This window comes from Arvicola amphibius, chromosome 1, assembly GCF_903992535.2.
Source record: "Arvicola amphibius chromosome 1, mArvAmp1.2, whole genome shotgun sequence".
NCBI lineage: Eukaryota > Metazoa > Chordata > Mammalia > Rodentia > Cricetidae > Arvicola > Arvicola amphibius.
This window is the reverse complement of record NC_052047.1, coordinates 68,939,347-68,958,613: the sequence shown is the minus strand read 5'-3', so window position 1 is coordinate 68,958,613 and position 19,267 is coordinate 68,939,347. Positions and strand designations below refer to the sequence as shown.

Below are 19,267 nucleotides of genomic sequence, written 5' to 3'. Positions count from 1 at the left end.
TATAGTTTGTATTTTCTTACTGTCTTAGTGTGTTTGGCTGTTATAACAAAATACCAGAGGCTGGAAAGCTTATAAACAACAGAAATTTACTTCTCATAGTTCTGGAGGCTTAGAAATCCAAGATCAAGGCATTGCCAACCCAGAGTTCAATGAGTTTTCTTCCTGGTTCATAGATAGTACCTTGCTGTGTGCTCATGTGTATCAGGATCTCTCTAGGGGTCTTTTTTTTTTTTTAAGGACATAAATCACTGCCCAGGGCCTCACCTCCTAACACATTGGTGAGTTGGCCACAGCATATAAATGGGACAACACTACATTCAGCCCATAGCACTTATTTTCTACACAGGCTCCAGAGCCCATCAACTGGCTACAGAAATCTGTTCAGAATGTTCTTATGTTTTCTGTTCATGCTTATAGTTAAACACTTTAACCTCGTCAGGTGAAAATGGCAACCTATTTCTTCTTGGTGTTGGCTAAGTGGAATGTCTGCCATCTTTTCCTAAAGGTCTCGAGATACGTGGGAGAATAGATGTGGCCTACTGGACAAGGTCACCGGTTAACTGCTTTAGGAAGGGTGGAAGCAGAAGAGTGGGGTTCAGGAGCCTTGTCTGATGTGACTTTTCTTTTTTTTTTCTTAGTATATTATGTATATAGTGTTCTGGGCACCAGATCTCATTATAGATAGGTGTGTATCGTGTGGTTGCTGGGAATTGAACTCAGGACCTCTGGAACAGCAGTCAGTTCTCTTAACCTCTGAGCTATCTCTCCAGCCCTGATATGACTTTTCATACAGAACTGAAAGCGCTCTGTGGCGGGGTTATTTGGAGAGCACTCCAAAAGTTTATATGGAGCTTTATTTCTTCCTGCCTGGAGGCCCTGTAATTATTTTCCCAACTGCACTGATGTGGAAAGAGATTCATAGCAGTTTAGTGGGTAACCCAAGCTTCCTTCACTTCTGAGTGGCCAGGTTCAGGTATGAACCCCAGGCTGCTCCTGAAAACTTGTGAGTCATGGCAAGTCTCTTCTATATCTCAATGTCTGCCCAGTTCTGATGCATGGTTTCGTCTTGACAGAGTGGAGTACATGGAGAAGAGCAAGCATCTTCAAGAGCAGCTCAATGAACTCAAGACAGAAATCGAGGCCTTGAAACTCAAAGAGAGGGAGACAGCCTTGGATATTCTACACAACGAGAACTCAGACAGGGGCGGCTCCAGTAGCAAGCACAATACCATTAAAAAGGTACCCGAGTCTCCTGGGTTTTGCTGAACAGGATGCTTATTAATGAAATGTGAAGTTGGCATCTAGTCTCCTCAAGAGCTCAGTCATTAGCCTTCTTTCTTTACTTTCTTTCTTTTTAAAACATGTACTTAGTTGAGGGAGTTCTTCAACTCCTGACAGAAAAAGAATTTAAAGTTGCCAGTGACCATGAACCCATTGGCTTGATGGAAGTAGAGCTTGTGTTAAAAGCTCTGATGAGATGAATCCCTGTTTGAGGATGGGTTTTGATCTATCACTGAGCACTAAAGCAATTCTGTCTTTAAAGCCAGTGGGACTTATGCTCAAGGAAGCTGCCTTACTTAATGAGAGAGCACAATGAATTAAAGGCTGTTGAATGGAGTCCCCTCTAGTCTTTGTGTATGACCATGTTCTAAATCTCCAACTTTTTCATACTTAAAAGGAAGTATATAGGAGAGCCTTAATGTTTGATAAGATGAGACTTCATTTATGAGGCTCACAGAATCCCATCTGTCTCTCCTGATATTTAGAGTGCTCATTATTGTAGGGATTTAGGAGTTACTCAGTCCTCCTTATCAGCACAAGAATGTATATATCTCTTATTTGGGCAAATTAATGCTCTGCTTTTATCTGATCGCCCCTGTAAGACAGACGTTAGAAAGTGATTGCTGTGGTAGCACACAGTTATAACCCTAGCATTTAGGAGGGAGAGGCTGGAGGATTGCAAGTTCAAGGCCAGCCTGGTCTACAGAATAAGACCCTGTCTCCTTTTCCTTGAGTTTGGATAACTGATGTGGTTAAGTTTCACTCTTTATTTCAGTTGGTAAAGCAGTCCCCAGCTTAAGGACTGTCTCTGTTTTCAATGATTAAGTTGTTACTGAAAATTTGGAGAAACCTATGTCTCCCTGCCATCACTGGTGTGATGTGTATATCTATATCCATATCTATCTGTATGTATATATATCATCACTGGTATGTAGGTAGGTACGTAGGTGGATAGATAGACAGACAGACAGTGTTACAGTGGACAACAAGTAGAGAACCACTGCAGTCACATGACCTACCAGGGAGGCATTGCATCCTCCACACCCTCTTTCCTACAGCCCCTGTTGTTTTCTGGATTTCTCCTTCCAAACAAAATTATTAAAAGCCAAAGGGAAGTTAAAACCAGGCATGGTGGCACACAGAACTCAGGAGGAAGAGGCAGGAAAATTGAAGATCATTTTGGCTACATAGAAAATTCATGTCCAGTGCTGGGTGGTAGTGGTGCACGCCTTTAATCCTAGCACTCGGGAGGCAGAGACAGGTGGATCTCTGTGAGTTCGAGGCCAACCTGGTCTACAGAGCAAGTTCCAGGACAGGCTCCAAAGCTACACAGAGAAACCCTGTCTCAAAAAACCAAAACAGGAAAAAGGGAAAAGAAAGAAATTCATGTCCAGCCTGTCCTATATAAGACCCTGTGTTATAAAGGGAGGGGAATAAAAAGGTAAAAAGGAAGCCTCTACCCTTAAGCCAAAACAGCCCTGAGGGAGCAACCTCAGACCCTCATCATGCCTCCTTGTCTTTTGGATACCTGTGTTCCCGCTCAGTGGTGAGCTGGCCTCTGAGCCACAAGAGCCTGGAGTACTGGAAACCAGAGAGGCCAGTGTTCAAGCCATGAAAGTACATGAAGTCACTTGTCTCAGTTTCTAAGCATTTTGCAAATAACACATGTGGCATTTTGATTTCACAGGGTATATCTTTGTTTTTTTTTTTTTTTTTCATTTTATTTTGCTGGTTTAGCCTCAAGCCCAAGGCAGAAGACCTATCTGCATTTGAGTCCTCAAAGTAGGTTATTCTCAGGTATTCTGTCTGTGGTGATGGTCCTGCCGTCTGTGATACTAACCCATGCATGAGCTTGCCTGTCTCTGTTCTCGGGCCACGTGAGCCCTCCCGAGGGCAGGTGAAGCCTGGGGCCTGGCCACAGCATGCTTTAAGGGTGAGAGCAGGTGTCCACCCTGAGGGGCCCAGACCAGCCTCCGGGGCCCAGAAAGCTGCCTCATTCTGAAGAGCATGTCACGGGGCTGCAGGACCCGTTGCTTTGTCTATCTCGTGTCACTGTTGGGCTGCGGAAGGTCATGGCTTCCTGTCCAATCAGATCTGTCTCTAAGTCCTTTGTCTTCTTAGTTGTGTACTCCTTTGATAGATAACTCTAGCATGGAGTGGGGTCAATTCTGATGCTTTTAAGACTGGTGTCTCTCGTCCAAGATCACTCCTACTCTGTGGTGGTGCACTCCTCAGACTTATCACAGCTGATGGCTTCTGGGCGTGGGTCACTCATTCTCATTTTTCTCTTAAGCTTCCCATTCTTTGCACACCCCTTTTCTTCCAGCAAACCCAGAGCACTGTGCATCTTTGAGCCAGTTGCCATGAGCTGGCTGTCCCATGGCCACTCTAAGGCCACTTTGGTTTCCACCCCCAACTGCAGCATGGAGGGAGCTGCACATGGACAGTCCTATTGCAGATACCCAGGAGATGAGCAAGCAATATTTGTGTTGAGTCAATTAATCAAAGCATTCTTTCAACATGCCTAGGCAGTAGAAGGAATTTATTTTGCCTAGTGTTAAACTGTCACCCTACCTCTGCTATCGCCTAATTAAGTCCCAGTCATCCCAGTCATACCCATAGCCACTGTGCCTCTGACACTTTGTGACAGAAGTATAGGCTCTGTCCCTTAGCAGCCTCACTGTAGTCAAGCAGGAGAAACTCTGAACCTTGTGCCCAGGAGATTCATATTTGCTCATTGTCCCAGAAAAAGAGGTATTGAAGTTCCAGGTAGATCTTTCATCAGGTGGATAGGAGCTTACAAAGTCCCAAGAACCCATGACCTGAACACAATTTTGAGTGTCATTTGAGCCTGACAGTGAATAGATTCTTATTTTTTCAGCTTCATATGTCCACTTTGGTGTTGTTACCCTGACACCATGTAGTGTGTGTTTTGAGCAGGCCATCAGAACAGGCGGACAGGTGGATCTCTGCCTAAGTGGTGACCTCATGGCACTAGGGTACAAGTGGATCTGTGGTGGTTCACGAACTCTGGTTAATACAGGGCAAGCAGAAAATCCTGATTTGTTTTTACCTAGCATCAGATGTTCCCTGCATATAATTAACCAGTTTCATGTGAATGTGGGTTTATCTTTTTTATGATATAGCATATTTACATTCTTCAAGGTCCTAGTTTTGCTCATCAGTTCTGAGTTGTTATAGACAAAGGAAGTTTCCCTTTTAGTCAGCTTTGTATTATTTTTAAACATATAGCCATAGTGACATTTAGCTAATGACAGACCAAATAGACAGTGGTGGTTGTGTAAGTTTGAATTTGACTGCATTGCAGCCATTTTGGTCTGTAACATGATTAATAAAAACCCAGAGACAGATATTGGGGTTCAACCTGAGGACCAGAAAAGCTAAACAGCCAGGCACTGGCTCTTACCTCTGCCTCAGTCTGAAAATGGCGACCCTGCCTCCAGGAATCCCAGAACACACCCTGTGATTTTCCCTAGTGAGGAGACCATCTAATGGCACATTTCTCACTGCATGGCCCAGTCATCAAGCAGCAAGTGACTGTGTATGGACACGTTCGTTCATTCACATGAATGTCTAATGTGAAGTTGTTTTCAAAACAGGTTGCTAGGCCCTATTTAATTGAAAATTCTGATTAACCAGGGGCTACTAAAAGCAAGAACTTGGCTTTCAATATGATGTAAGTTCTTTCAGCAATTTTAAACTAAATGCTGCTAGGTTTCGCTGTACAGGAAGTCTGAGGAATGTTTCATAGGTATTAGCAAAGGCTCATGGTTGATGGGCACCTGCCTGTGCAGACGTGGCTCACAAGTCATTCCCACTACCGTCTGAACCAATGCTAACCTAGCAGAAAAGTAAACCTTCTGACTTTGGTACTGTGAGTACCTACATGTCAAGGGAAGAGCTCTGGGGATGAGAGATTGTCTTAGTCGGGGTTTCTTTTGCTGTGAAGAGACACCATGACTATGGTAGCTCTTAGGAAGCATTTAATTGAAGCTTGCTTTTACCTTCAGAAGCATAATAGCATACAGGCAGACATGGTGCTGGAGAGGAGATGAGAGTTCTACATCTCAGCAGGCAATAGGAAGAGAGAGACTGGCCTGACTTGAGCATTTGAAACCCCAAAACCTCAGTGACATATTTCCTTTAACAAGGCCACACTTCTTCCAACAAGGCCATACCTGCTGATCCCTGTCAAGCAATGCCACTCCCTAATGACCAGGCATCCAAATATATGAGCCTGTGGGGGCTATTCCTATTCAAACCACCATAGAACTATAAAGGCTGATAGTGAGCCTATTATCCTGTATCCAAACTAGCCAACACTGACTTTTGTTCTGTTTTCATGAGTTTTGATCATAGGTTTCTTCAAGGAGTAGGTTTCTCACTGTAATCCAGAGGTGGTTCTTTCACTATTCTGCTTCACCAAGAAGCTGTTTTGGACATGGTCCATGGAGGTTCTGTGGAGGCTATGAAAGGCCAAAGCTAACTCAAGGGCTGGGTTTCTTAGTGTATAAAGTGAGGACATGACCACTCCAAGGTATGGTTGAGGAGGTTTTTATTGTAGATATGAGAAAGTGTGAAGCCAGGGCATCTGGAAGAGTCCAGAGCAGGGAGAGAAAGAAGTAGACTGACCATGACCAGCAGACTGGACTGGGCCATGAGAGGAGGTGGGGGAAAGCAAGAAGGGAAGGAAGAGTATGGGCAAAGGAGACCATGAGAGAGGGAGGGGCCAAGAGAACACATGGCTGAAATGTCGGGGTTATACAGGGATCAGGAGCAGGGGGAAGAGAAGCCCATGAGCTGGAGAAGTTTAGGATAGGGAGGTGGGGTGAGAAGAGCTGAAAAGGGCCACGGGTGCTGAGTGTTCCTGTGGGCCAGCTCATCCTTTGTATGCTAATGGACGCCACAGCTAGCCATTTGTTCTAAGTTCTTCTGGACCTGACACTCAGAATGTCAAGTAGTGGGACTCTCATCCTTTCTCAGTAGCTTTTACATTTTTTTTAAGATTTTTTTTATGTGTATAAATATTTTGCCTGCATGTATGTCTGTATGATATTTGTGTTCCTGGTGTCCACAGAGGCCAGAATATGGCATCAGATCCTCTGTAACTGGAGTTACGGATGATTGTGAGCTACCATGTGGATGCTGGGAATTGAATTCTGGATGAGCAGCAAGTACTCTTAACCACTGAGTCATCACTCCAGTTTTTAAAAGATAGAATCCTTATCTGTGAAAGATAAATGAAGCCCAGTAGTGGTTCATACTCATAAACCAGCTTCTTAAAAGACTGAGGCAGGAGAATCAGAAGTTCAAGGACAGTTCAATAATTAAGCAAGATATTGTCTCAAAGAAAAAGGACAATGGAAGAATACTTGCTAGCATGTATGAAGCCCTGTGTTAGATCCCAGTAGCACAGAGATCATGAAAATAATCCACCAGGTATTGTGTCACACACCTTTCATCCCAGGCCAAGCAGAACTACACAGTGAGACCCTGCCTCAGAGCACCATCATCATCGTCGTCCTCCGCCTTCCCCCATCCCTAGGGTTGTTCTGAGGTCAAATGAGAAAAGTCACATGAAGCACTTCCTGCACAGTGAGGGCTTAAAGCATGAAAAGGAACATCTGCTTGCAGACTAGCCAGTCTACACTGGTGGTGAGCAGTAGGTGTGTTAACTGACATATGATAGAGGTGAAAAACTTCTAGAGCCAGAATTGGTTTTTCTGGCTCCTTTTCTAGTTTGCTTTGGGACTACAAGGTTGCAATTTTTTTCTCCTCCTTCTAATCTTATGTCCCCACATCTTCCACCTTTTCCGACTGATGATCAGAGCAACTGATGTGGCATTTGCATCTGAGTCAACAAGCTGCCCTGGGGAACCAGGATTCATTTCACTCTCAGAGAGACAGAGACACATGTTCCTGGCATCTGAGCCCTGAGTTACAGAGGGAACCCAGCAATCCAGCTGGGTGGGCACACAGGCCACCTTTGACTTGAGTGTTTGGGCTTCAGAGCCACAGTGCTGATAACAGTGGTAACCAGGTATGGGTTAGCTTAGCCACCGCCCTCTGGAGGTGAAAACATCTTGGAGCAGGTATCCTTCGGGGCCATCCAATCATTCTCTCAAGATTTCTACGTTAGTCTTCTGATCTGAAATTGATCCAAGAGCCAGCAAACAAATCATCATGCCCATAGCCTCCAGCAGAGCAGAGGGTTTCAAAGGAAGTTGACAAATGAGGAATTATGGGGGTTGTAGAGCTGAAAAAGCTTACTTCATTTGTAGATGGTTTAGATTGTCAGTGTCGAACCACATTTCCCACTGTGGAGGAGCAGGAAAAGCAGAGCTTTGACGTTTATCGGAAGCCCAACTGCCTCTCCTGCATCAGGAAGACAGAAAAGTCCAATGTCATCTTCAGTCTCTGCAGAGTCTCCTTGGAGATGCTTGCGAAATGAAGTAGAACACTTCAGGCACCTGGAGAAGTGATAAATCACAGGGAGAAATTGAATATGCGTGAAAGGCATCTCCCACAATTAAAACAAGCAACCAGGGCCTCCCTGGTTTCCTCTAGTATACATGGATAGCCTCAAAGATTGCTGCTAGGAAGTTTAATGCACAGTTCATACGTCTAGCCTTCACTGTTAGCCTGTGGACTGAGTGACCCTGATTGCTTCAGAAATGGGGATTGTCTGGTAGAACATCCTCAGTCCTGACAAAAACCAGCATTCTCAGGCTCCAGAATCTTCCCTTTATTTTACATCCAGGGAAGAAGGGAGAGAGAAGTGGGGTGGCGGCAGCAGTGAGGCTATGAGCACAGGAGACCCAGAAGAAACTGCATTGCCCCAGGACCCTTCCTCAGCGCCCAGGCTCTGTGGAAGCATACAGAAGACCTTAAGAACTGGTCTTGTTGTTTTGTTTTTGTTTTTATTTTTGGAGACAGGATCTCTTTACATAACCTGGCTGTCCTGGAACTCACTATGTAGATCAGGCTGGCTTCAAACTCAAGAGATCTGCCTGCCTCTCCCTCCTGAGTGCTGGGATTAAAGGTGTGCGCCACCACTCCCGGCTTGAGGGCTGGTCTCAAAAGAGCTCTTCCTGGGGCTGGAGTGAGGCTCAGCATTTAGAGCTCTAACTCTGCTACAGAGGACCCAGGTTTGGGTACCAGAACCTCAGGTTCACAGCCATCTGTAGCTCCAGCTTGAGGATCTGACATACTCTTCTAACCCCCTTGGGTACCAGACACAGGCATCCATACAGACTAAACACTCATAAAATAAGATTTTAAAAGAGTGCTTTTCTTGGTTGTGACCCTGTGGGCTCACTCCTGAAAGCCATTTCTAACACACAGTTGCTGAGAGTCCTATGGCTGCTGAGGGGTGTTGATTTTTTGCTTGCTTCTGGTAGATCCAGATAGAAGAGTCTGCCAGCCTCTATCTGAGGCTACAGCCTGATCCTGGTTTTGATTGGGAAGCTTTACCCTGTAAAGGAGTTTGCTTTAGGAAGTGTTGAACCTACAAACCCTGCCTTGTGGCCTAGAATGTTTTATGACTATTTGAAAGTGCCTGTGACCATTATTGGGCCTTATTTGATGCAGTAAAACATTCCATTTGGCCCCTTGGCTCTGAAGATAGGTTTCCTTTCAGCACAGCGCTCCCAGGGCACCTGATTTGTTGCTGCAACAGTGGGAGGGAAAAGCTGGGATGCAAACTCATTCTGCAGGCTCGGGGTTCTGTTCTTATGAGCTTTGCCATGATTTCTCTTTGGAGATTGGCAATTTAAAAGTGATATCAGTATATCTGGACCTCTTTCCTAAGGCTTTTGCCCAGAGTGCTTGGTAGAGCGCATTTAGCCTCCACCTGCCCAGTGAGGTGAATCAGGCCAATGAGTTCATTTGTTAGGTGGAAGAACAGAGTAGCAAAAGGCCCTTCTAGCATCACAGGGCAGAAGAGACATAGGCAGACATTCCCAGGCATGTTCTGCTGCTTTATGTCCCTAGGGATTAGTATAGAGCGGATCCCCCAGGGATTTCCTGGGCAGATTTCTCTGTAAAGGAATTGGATTTGTTTATTGGGATGGATGTGGCCTCTCATTCCACCTCTGTTTAGGGATAAGCATGTGGACAGCTCTCTCCATGCACACATCATGAAGAAGGCCATTTGTGTGCAAGCTGTCACAAGCAAGACTGCAGAAGAGTTTAATGTACCTAGCTTATAGCAGTGCCCCTCCCACTGTGTTAGTACTCCCCATCTTGACTCCAGTTTAGAAAGGGAAATGTTTATCTTACCCAAATGAAGATCTTGTTGGATCTGCTGGTACTGGCTGTGGCTGTCACCTTTCTGCTCGAGTCTGCTTGTTCCCTGTGCATCCTCATGCCAGAGAATCTGCATGTCCTTTTCTCTCTCCACCCTCCCCCGCTACTTCATTTTCAGTATGTAGTGGCGGAGAGGAAGTATAGCATGATTTTTAGGGCTTGCATTTCAATTTTGCTGCATTTTTATGGGACGAGCTGAGTCTCAGCACTGGGAGTTATTAGGTTAGTATCTAAAATGGGTTTGGCACTGTGGGTCTTATTATTTAAAATGAATTAGACAGCCCCCTCCCATCTTCCTCTTCTCCCTGGGGGTAAGTGGATTGAGGCGAGGCCCCCAGAGACGAGTTTAAGGAATCCTGGTGCCCTGATTAGTTTTGTTCTTTCCGCTTAATTGTAGAGCTTCCTTTCTCCCCACTGATAACCAGAGTGCCTCTGTCCTGTCTGCCTCTGTACTCCCTTTAGCATTAGGACAAGATTGTTACAATGCAGCCTTGTGAATCAATTTTCTTTCTGTTCTGATGAAAGTGTAATTCATTCTTAATCAAGCAGCCTTGCTGCTGCAGGCTTTATGCTGGAATACATTTAGTTACCCTCCTGTCACTCTGGGAAATGGTCCCCCAAAGGGACTTTTAGAGGAGAGATGGGCAGAGTAGAGTTGGCAGTTTGCCTTCTCACAGTGGGTTTCCAGCAAGGGGCATCCTGGGGGGGGGGGGGGCAATGTTAGAACCTTGGTGGTTAGACTCCTCCCTCCTAGGCCATCAACAGTTCTTTCTCAGGAGGAGCAGGCCGGAAGAGGGCTGTGAGCCACCATGTGGTTGCTGGGAATTGAACTCAGAACCTCTGAAAGAGCAGTCAGCGCTCTTAACCTCTGAGCCATCTCTCCAGCCCTCTCAGAAGCATCTTGATGGAAACCCTATCATACAGTGAGCAGGAGACAGCTATGTCTGCAGATCCATGCATAGGTTAGAGGAAACCAGCTGGGTAGCAGGTCCTTTTTGAAGGTAGGAAAGCCAGGCTTTTGTTGCTTTTGTTGTTGGATTTGTTTCATTTGAGACAGGGTCTCTCTTAGCTGGTCTGGGACTCGCTATGTAATCCAGGGTGGCCTCAAACTCAGAGGTTCTTCTCCTGCTGCCTCTCTAGTGCTGATATTTAAAGGTTAACACCAGCACGTCCAGCCATTTTATCTTTTTTCTTCTAGGACAGGGTCTATGTTGTCCAGGCTAGCCTTGACCTTACTATTTAGGATGTTCTTGTCTTAGCCCTCTGAATCTTGGGAGTACAGGAATGTGCCGGTGCACCTCTTGTCTTTTGTTTATTTGTTTGGGTTTGGTTTGGTAATTGAAATAGGGTCTTGCTGTGTAGTTCTAGCTGGCCTGGCTTCAAACCTGCTGTAATAAGCTCCTGCCTCTACCCCACAAGTGCTGGGATCACAGATGTGTCCACCATGCTCGGCACTCCTGTCTTTTTTTTTTTTTTTTTAACCCCTGAGATATGGTTTCTCTATGTAACAGTCCTGGCTGTTCCAGAACTCGCTTTGTAGACCAGGCTGGCCTTGAACTCACAGAGATCTGCCTGCCTCTGCCTCCCAAGTGCTGGGATTAAAGGCGTGAGTCACCATTGCTCGCTGTCTTTTTTTTTAAGATTTAATTTATTTAGTGTGTACATAATGTTGTTCTGCCTGCATGTGTCCCCGCAGGCCTGAAGATGACACCAGATCTCAATCCAGGTGGTTTTGAGCCACCATGTGGTTGCTGGAAATGGATCTCAGGACTTCTGGAAGAAGCAGTCAGTGCTCTTAACTTCTGAGCCATCTCTCTAGCCCCGGCACTCCTGTCTTTTTAAGAAGACAGATTTATCTCCCAAATTCAAATTGTTTAAAGTTGATGATTTGTCCATTTTTGTCACATAACACAAGGGGCCTTCCACAGCCTAGTCATTTGGTGTAGGTGCTTCTTCTAGGGCCTGTCTGTGTGTGTCGAGGTAGAAAGAAAGACCAGGGACCCATAGGATAAAAACATAGACCTGCTGCAGAGAAAGAAAAGGACATTGGTCTCTTCAGATTGGAATTGGATTAGTGACAGACTAACGGCCGGTTCCATCAGGAGAGAACTTAATTCCTCCTGTGTTATCCACAGGGCTGATGCCAATCAGATGTGAAGACAGCTAAAGAGAGCAGCAGTCAGCCTAGGGCCTGGTGAGGAGGCTGCGTGTTCTTTAGTCATCTTCAGGGAGCTGGTTCCTCATGGTTTCCAGCCTTCCCAGACGAGCCAGGTCTGATTGTCCAGATCCTGTGGTTGACCTTGTCTGGATCTGCTGTGAGTTTTGAAGGACTTTGCATAGCAGAATGGTAACTGGTCAGCACATGCTCAGCTAGCTTGTTCATAGAAGGCAGGTCCCAGCATGGAGTACTGGACCTGGGCATGTCCATGTCCTGAGCATCTCAGCTTTACTACCTGATGAAACAGAGAACTCTCCTTGCCCAGACAGTCTCCCAGGTATCTTAGTGGTATGAGCAGAACCTGTACCCCACATTCAAGTTGTCTGTCTCCACAGCCAAAGGGCATGTATTGAACTCTGGAGCTGGGATTATGCACCCCACCTCCACAGCCTAAGACTGCGTGTGAACGTTCTGGCTGGGATTCTGCTGGTGGCTGGGACTTGGGTGGGTTCAACTCTCAACTCGGTGTGACTTGATCTAAGGCTCCTGTGAAAGGAAATGAGGCTGGAGTCTTTTGTTTGTGTTTTTGTTTGTTTGTTTGTTTGTTTGTTTGTTTGTTTTTTAAGTTAGGGTTTCTCTGAGTAGCCCTGGCTGTCTGGATCTCTCTCTGTGAACCAGGCTGATCTTGAACTCAGAGATCCTCCTGCCTCTGTGCCACCATGCCCTGCTGAGTCTGGAACCTTAGTGGAGCTGTCTCCATGGCACTCTTCGGATCTTACAAGCAGAGATGCTACCGTGCTGTGCATAGAGATCCAGTCCTACCACTGATCAACAAGACAGCCCAAGTGTTGCTGTGGGCTCATGGACTTTTGGATGTGAGAGTTTCACAAGAAACCCAGGAAATTTTTTGACTGGTTTTATGAAGGAGGACTTAAAGCAATGTTCCACTTCCTCTGAACCTGCAGTTTTTCTTTCATGAGCATCTCCTACTTGAGGTGTGGTAACCAACTTTCTAGGACGAGCCCTGCCTATGTCAGAGAGAGCAGGTAACAGTAGATCCCATGGGGGTAGCTTGCCCACAGAATGCCTAAGTAGGAGCGCAGTCGACAGAAACAAGTGGCAATGCCCCAAAACAAGGGCTTTCTGGGCTCTGGAATGCCTTCTTCATGGGGTCCTTGAACATATACTAAAGAAGAAGCTCAAGACTTCTCCCCGAATACCCTTGAACCACAGCCTGCCTCCTGCATGAGCTCTGCCCTCTGGTCCTGCTGGGAGGAGGGAATTTGATGTCCTAAGATAGAGGGTACTGCTGAGGGACAAGCAGTCAGGGGTGGCCGCTGGAAGCATTCCCGCAGTGGGAAGTGATCACATGCTATAAATTCGTCAGACTTTGGGTTTCCTGATGGAGTTAGAAGTGCCAGGAACTGTATGGTAAGGGTAGAATGTGAGGTAATGGCAGTCAGGCCTCCCTTCGAAATGGGCGGTGACTACAGGAGGCTCTCAGCTACCCTGCGCAGTGACCCTCTCGGCCCTGGGGCTCCTGAAAGGTCACTCGTCTGCATGCTATTGCAGTACTGGCTGTGCTCTCAGCCTGTACTTTCCTCCGTCCTAAGGACAGACCCGTTCTGGTAACAGAACAGGTCATTTTACCCTGCAGTGCAGCACTGGTGGGGTTCTGGTAGAAGCAGCTTCCCAAAAAGAGAGCTTTACATCCTAACAAGTACATGCTTGAGTACCTGAAATCGGATGCTGCCAAAACCCTCCCCAAGCACCTTGAGGGGACAGCCAACATACTTGGATAGTGGATCCAGGAATTCTTGGAGCCAACATTGTAGAAACAGGCAAGAGACTTTCAGAGGCCCCCACAGCCTGGGCGTCCTGCCTGGGGAAGTAGCCAGGCCTCTCAGGGCAATGTCTGTCCTGGCTCAGAGGCTGGCACAGTTAGTTCGTGGCCCTTCTTCTGAATGCATCTTATCTAACCAGGGTTTTGCTCTGATTTGCTTCCCCTAGAAGGGCTTTGACACCACAGTTAGATGACAGCTGAAGAGTTCTCAATTTGAACCAGGTCAGTGCTAGGTATTTTCTCTGCCACCCTGAGAAGGGGCTGCATTGCCCTGTGTCCCCATGGGGAACTTAGGCCAGCAGGTTTGTGACCTGGTCACTACACAGACAGATTAAGTCTCTCTGTGCTTAGATTTTAGGAAGTGGTTGTGGGTGTGTCCTGTCCCTACCTGCAGGCTCCTTCTCCTGAGAAACCTCCTAAGGTTGTCCTAGAAGTGTGGGGACACCTTTTGATTTAAGGCTTCCCCAGGGAAGATTTTTGTCCTAGATCTCTGGCATCCTCCTCTCCTTTACTGGTCCCCATTATCACAGGGCACACACCCACTGTCCCCTCTCTTCTGGCATTGTGGAGAAACCGAGCCAAATGCAGTTCCCGTCTGGAGGGTGTTTTGCCTCAGCAAAGAAAAGCCCTCTCCATTCCTGGCAGAACTGGGCTTCTGTAGAGCTTCTGGAATTGGTTCTGCTGAAGAAAACAGCTCAGATGCCTCCTTGCATTCAGCTTGTTAGTCGGGAACTTCAAGGCCAAAAGATTTGGCAGGATTTAAAGAGTCAGCTCTCAAGCTGTCTCATTTTGAGCACACTAATGCTGCCTGTCTTTTGATGGTGAGGTGGGTTCACAGTCTCCCTCTCCTGCCCTTTGTAGAGCGTTGGTGAGTACTGCAGATTCTTCAGACTCAGAGACTACCCAAGGCCCAGGGAAGGACCAGACCAGCTAGCCTGGCCCGTGGCTTACTTCCAGAGGAGTGAGGTTCAGAGGTGTCAAGGGTGTTTACTGAGGCCACACAGTAAGCTGGAATGGAAACAACCTCGTGTCTCCCATTTAGTTACAATTGTGACCCATATCCCATTCCATCTGCTCAATAAACAGTCTATTCTCCCGTTCAGAGCCAAGCTCTAAGGTAAATGTTTTGGGGGATGAAGATGGACAGTGTACAGTTACTGACACATTCCTTTCTGGGAAGCGCTGGGCTGCATCAAGAACATATAATCTTGCCCCCAGGGCTCTATTTCAGAAATAGCTTGAAATAGGTGCCTATGCCAGATGCTTCTGTCAGAGGAGAGGCTGGGAGGCAGCCTCAGAGTCAGGGAGTGGAGAGGGAGGTATATCTGTCTCTGCGCCCCTTCTCCATTTTCTTGGGTGGTATCCTCCTGGGAGACATTGGGGTAACCGGTCCTGTGGAGAAGGAGGATCTGTTGCCTCTTGGCTTCCAGGCCATGGGCAGGTGTGCTTTGAAGTAGCCCTGATCTAGAGCAGAGAGAACACGCTCCATCTGACACAGGCCTTCCTTGCCTGACGCCATGCGCCTTGCCTAGGTGTAAGACTTGTAGTGCCAGCCTGGGCCTCAGCCAGAGAAGCTGGTGCACTCGGATAGCACAGGACGAGAGTTGGTGTTTCGGAGCCAGAAGAAACATGAGAACCACAAATAGACTCCCTCCTCTGGGAAGAGGTTGTGTGATAGACATGTACCTGCTGCGGTGTGTCTGCCCACCAGCCATCCTTTCTGACATGTCATTCTACATTTGAATCCTGGGGTAAATCTGGACCCTTATCCGGGCTTGACCACCAGTATCTTGAACATCTGTTTGGACATGCCTCTCTGTTGCCCTGCAGCAAGATGGGCTAGGCTGTGAATCCCAGAGCCCCTCTCAGCTTCTCTCTTCTTTCTTACAGCTCACTCTGCAGAGCGCCAAGTCCCGAGTGGCCTTCTTTGAAGAACTTTAGCAGTGACCGGCCACCTCAGGAACTGCCACTTCTGCTGCTCCTGACAGCGACAGGATGGGCCTGACCCCATGGGAACCATCATTAGGGGCCTGGTTTGTTTGGGAACTCTCTGAGTAGAGGGCCCAGTCCTCTTCGTGTGCAGTTGGTTTTGAACTTTGGCCCTGTAGAGATCTCTCAAGGTGTTTTAGTTCTCCTGGTCTGCATCTTTCGTTTTTTTCTTATCTCTCTTTTTTTTTTAGAAGTAATTGTTGCTGTACACGGATGCCATCCTTCCTACATTCTAGGCACTGTGGTGTGAGTCCCAGTGCCTGCTGCTGACTCCAGAACCTGGTTTGGGGAGTGGCTTTAGGATTCTAGTGTGGAGGCTGCCTAAAATCTACCATACTGGTGCTACCCACTGCCCCACTGGTTCTAAGATGTGCCTCCCTCCACAGTGAGGACCTGACCCAGTGCAGGAGCATGGTCAGACTGAGCTTAGAGCCAGCAAAGATGGTTGATTAGCCAGGCTCCCCTGAGACCGTGTTGTAGCTGTCTGATGGCAGGAAGCAGGCTTGCGGTGGCTGTGATGAAAGGCTGCTGGCCAGCTGAAGGACTGGGAGGCAGGTGGAGCCCATGCGGGGATCTGACTCCCTTCAGGCTCAGTCACTTGCTTGTGGTATGCCAGGGGTCTCCTGGTCACTTTCCCATCAGTGACCACGGCCTCCATTACCCCATTCAGTACATGGATCTCCAGAGTTCTGCTGCCTATCCCATCATGCTCTGCCCAGCTCTCTGATACCTAGGCCCTATTGCCCTTGTCTTCCCTGCGCCTGACAGAGGTGTCCACTCACAGTCAGCGGTCTCACGTGTTAACCCTATGGGTTGCTCCAGGCTGGGCAGCAGGTGCACACCATGTAGCTCATACACTCCATGGTTAGGTCTGCCTTCTTGTAATGGGTGTCACTCCTGTGGCCAGTCGGGACCCTTAGGTCCTCACAGAGCAGGTGATGTGCCTCCGTCCATGAAAGAGGTCTGTTAACTGAAGGCAGCTGAGTCGAGGTATTGGGAACAAAGGTATGCTCCACAGTACAATTTGGTTTTGAGAAACTGAGGCACTCTACTCTGTTCCCACTGGATGGCCACCCATTTGGCCACTTTGCCATAGTTAGGCACCCCTGAGTGTCACCCTAGCCTCCTTGGGACTAGGACTCTAGTTTGGAACCTAAGGCTGAGGGGAAGTCCTCCGGACTTGACATGCTGGCATTTGTCAAGTTTGCCATGGCTCTGATGTTGAGCTGTCTTTCGGACCTGAAGCCCATCCCTGGATTTCCTTCAGGATTGACTTTCTTCCTCTCTGTGAATTTAATCTTTGACAATGGCTGTGGGGCACAGGACCATGATGCTGGTTTATAAAAATTATGTCAGGCCTTGTTTTTTAATTTACTGTTTGTATCTCAAATTTGGGGACTGCCAAGCTACATAACCATGTGGAAGCCCTGGTATTTGAACAGTGGCAGGTGTAACCATTGCCTGGTGGATGGGGCCCGAAACCCACTCACTCATGAGTACCTGAGCTTCCCTGGAGAGAGAAGCTGGGGTCCCCAAAGCACCACCAGCCCCAGTAGAGGAGGACTGAAAACAGTACCTATTTTGAGCTGCGGCTGAGTTTGTTGTGGTAGGCAGTTTTACCGTCAAGGAAGGACATCTCTGAAGTCCAAGGGAAGTGGCCAGCCCTGGCTGTTTCATTTCTAGCTTCAATGGCTCTCGTGCAGAGATACCGTGATCCCGAAACAGTCACTGCTCAGTGCAGGACACTGAGGCCGTACCTCAGCCGCAGCAGCACTCCGAGCTGAGGACACTGCTGAGTTCTTGTGTACTTGCCAGGCCTTGCTAAACCACACCCGTGGATGTACATAGCACTACTTGATTTGCTGTTTTATCATCTTGTGGACAGATTTCTCTTGCTCCCTCACTTTCAGAAAAGTTCAGAGGCTGCCAGCCAACAGCAGTGACTAACTGTCCTTGCCAGCAGGGCCAGAGCCTCAAAGCCCCTGGGGCAAGTGCCTTCATGATGTGGGGCTGGGGTGAGGCCAAGCCAGCACCCGCGGGCTTCCATTCCTCTGTTCTCTTATTAAACAGCTCTTCCTGAGAGGCCCATGTCACTCCTGTGGGCCCAGAACATGAAGCTGTTTTCTATTTGGGGTGGGGGTGATTGTAATTTAAGTGATTTGTTTTAATAAAAATTCTAAGCTGCTAGAGTCTGCCATTAGTGTCTTAACTTTTTTTAGCTTTTTGTTTTCTGTATATTGTATCTGAATGTATATATGTGCACCACATGTATGTCTGTTGCCCACAGAGGTCAGACATCGGACCCCCAGCACTGAAATTGCGGATGGTTGTATGTTCCGGGTGGTTGCTGGGAACTGAACCTGTTGCCCTAAAGCAGCAAGTGCTCTTAATTGCTGAGCCACACGCTTGCAGGCAGGACACTCATACACAAATACTCTATGGCATACACCTAGATAGTTCTCAGGAGGCTGAGGCAGGAGGATTACAAGTTTGGGGCTAGCCTGTCCCCAGAATAAACTAAGTCATTGTGCTGTGTATGCTGACTGGCGATCTCTGTGAGTGCTGTGCCATCATCAGACAACGCGATCGGACATCACTGAGAGATGCGTGCTTGGATGCATATTTCCCAGGGTCTGAGTTAAATACTATTTGGAATGAAGTTATTACAGAATTATAAAAGTTTTGGCAATGTTAGCATAACTGATTAAACCACACTTTTTTGAGGGGGTATTTTGTGGTGGTGTTGGTTTTGTTTTGTTTGTTTGGCTTTTCAAGACAGAGTTTCTGACCTAACTATCCAAGAGCTCAATCTATAGACCAGGCTGACCTTGAACTCAAGAGATCAGCCGCCTCTGCCTCTGCCTCCTGAGTGCAGGAATTAAAGGTATGCACCACTATGCCCAGCTTAGGCCACATTGTTTTGAGACAGGATCTAACTATGTAACCCTGACTGTCCTCAAACTCTGCTTCCTGAATGCTGGGATTAAAGGCATATGCCACTACACCTGGCAAAACAATTTTTTTTAGATAATGTCTCATGTATCCCAAGCTACCCTTAGTCTCACTACACAGCTGAAGATGACCTTGAACTCTTGTCTCCCCACCCCCAGTACTGAGACTACAGTCATACGACACCACTCTTAATTTATGTGGTGCTGGGGGTCCTACTTGGGGTTTCAGGCATGCTATTTTGTATTGGATAAATTTAAATACAAGTTTCCTACGTATAGATTGTTCTAATAACTGGAGGGGCTTGAATTCCTCACAGTCAAAGCAGAGAAATTGCTCTCCATATACAGGTCATGTTAAGCAGTATTTTTACCTGACTTTTTAAAGACCCCAGTAGTCCAATGCTCACACTGTCAGCCTAGCATCTCCATCAAGCAGAGCTGGAACTGACAGTATTGGCTGATAGTTCCATTATTTTGAAACATTATGTAGTCCAGACTGTCCCCGTCTCCTAGTCCTGCCTTGCTCACTCTAGTGCTGAAATGACAGGTGTTCATCTGGTGTGGAATGACAGCTCTGCCTGGCATCGTGGTGTGGAACAGATTGCCCAAGTTCTCGTGTTTTCAGTTGTCCTGGCCTATGATGGCAACTCCAGGTAGCTTGGACCTTGGTCCTTCATTGTGGTGTTCACAGCCCAGTGCCATGGTGTCCACTGCTGT

The 19,267-nt window shown here is 47.2% G+C and overlaps 1 protein-coding gene across 5 annotated transcripts in view; it reads left to right on the top strand.

Moving 5' to 3' along the window:
* Nf2 (neurofibromin 2) overlaps positions 1-17,786 on the top strand; it is a 94,093-nt gene extending 76,307 nt beyond the window's left edge. For 2 of the 5 annotated variants that reach the window (XM_038319004.2, XM_038318987.2), the window contains 3 exons: positions 1,074-1,239; positions 3,019-3,063; positions 15,501-17,786. In XM_038319004.2, coding sequence (XP_038174932.1) covers positions 1,074-1,239; positions 3,019-3,054 — 202 coding nt within the window. In that variant the 3' untranslated portion in view covers positions 3,055-3,063; positions 15,501-17,786. Of the gene's footprint in view, positions 1-1,073; positions 1,240-2,580; positions 2,586-3,018; positions 5,439-15,500 lie in introns of those variants that run through there. The other 3 variants (XM_038318997.2, XM_038318978.2, XM_038319013.2) reach the window with 2 other exon arrangements.
* Positions 17,787-19,267: the final 1,481 nt, after the last annotated feature.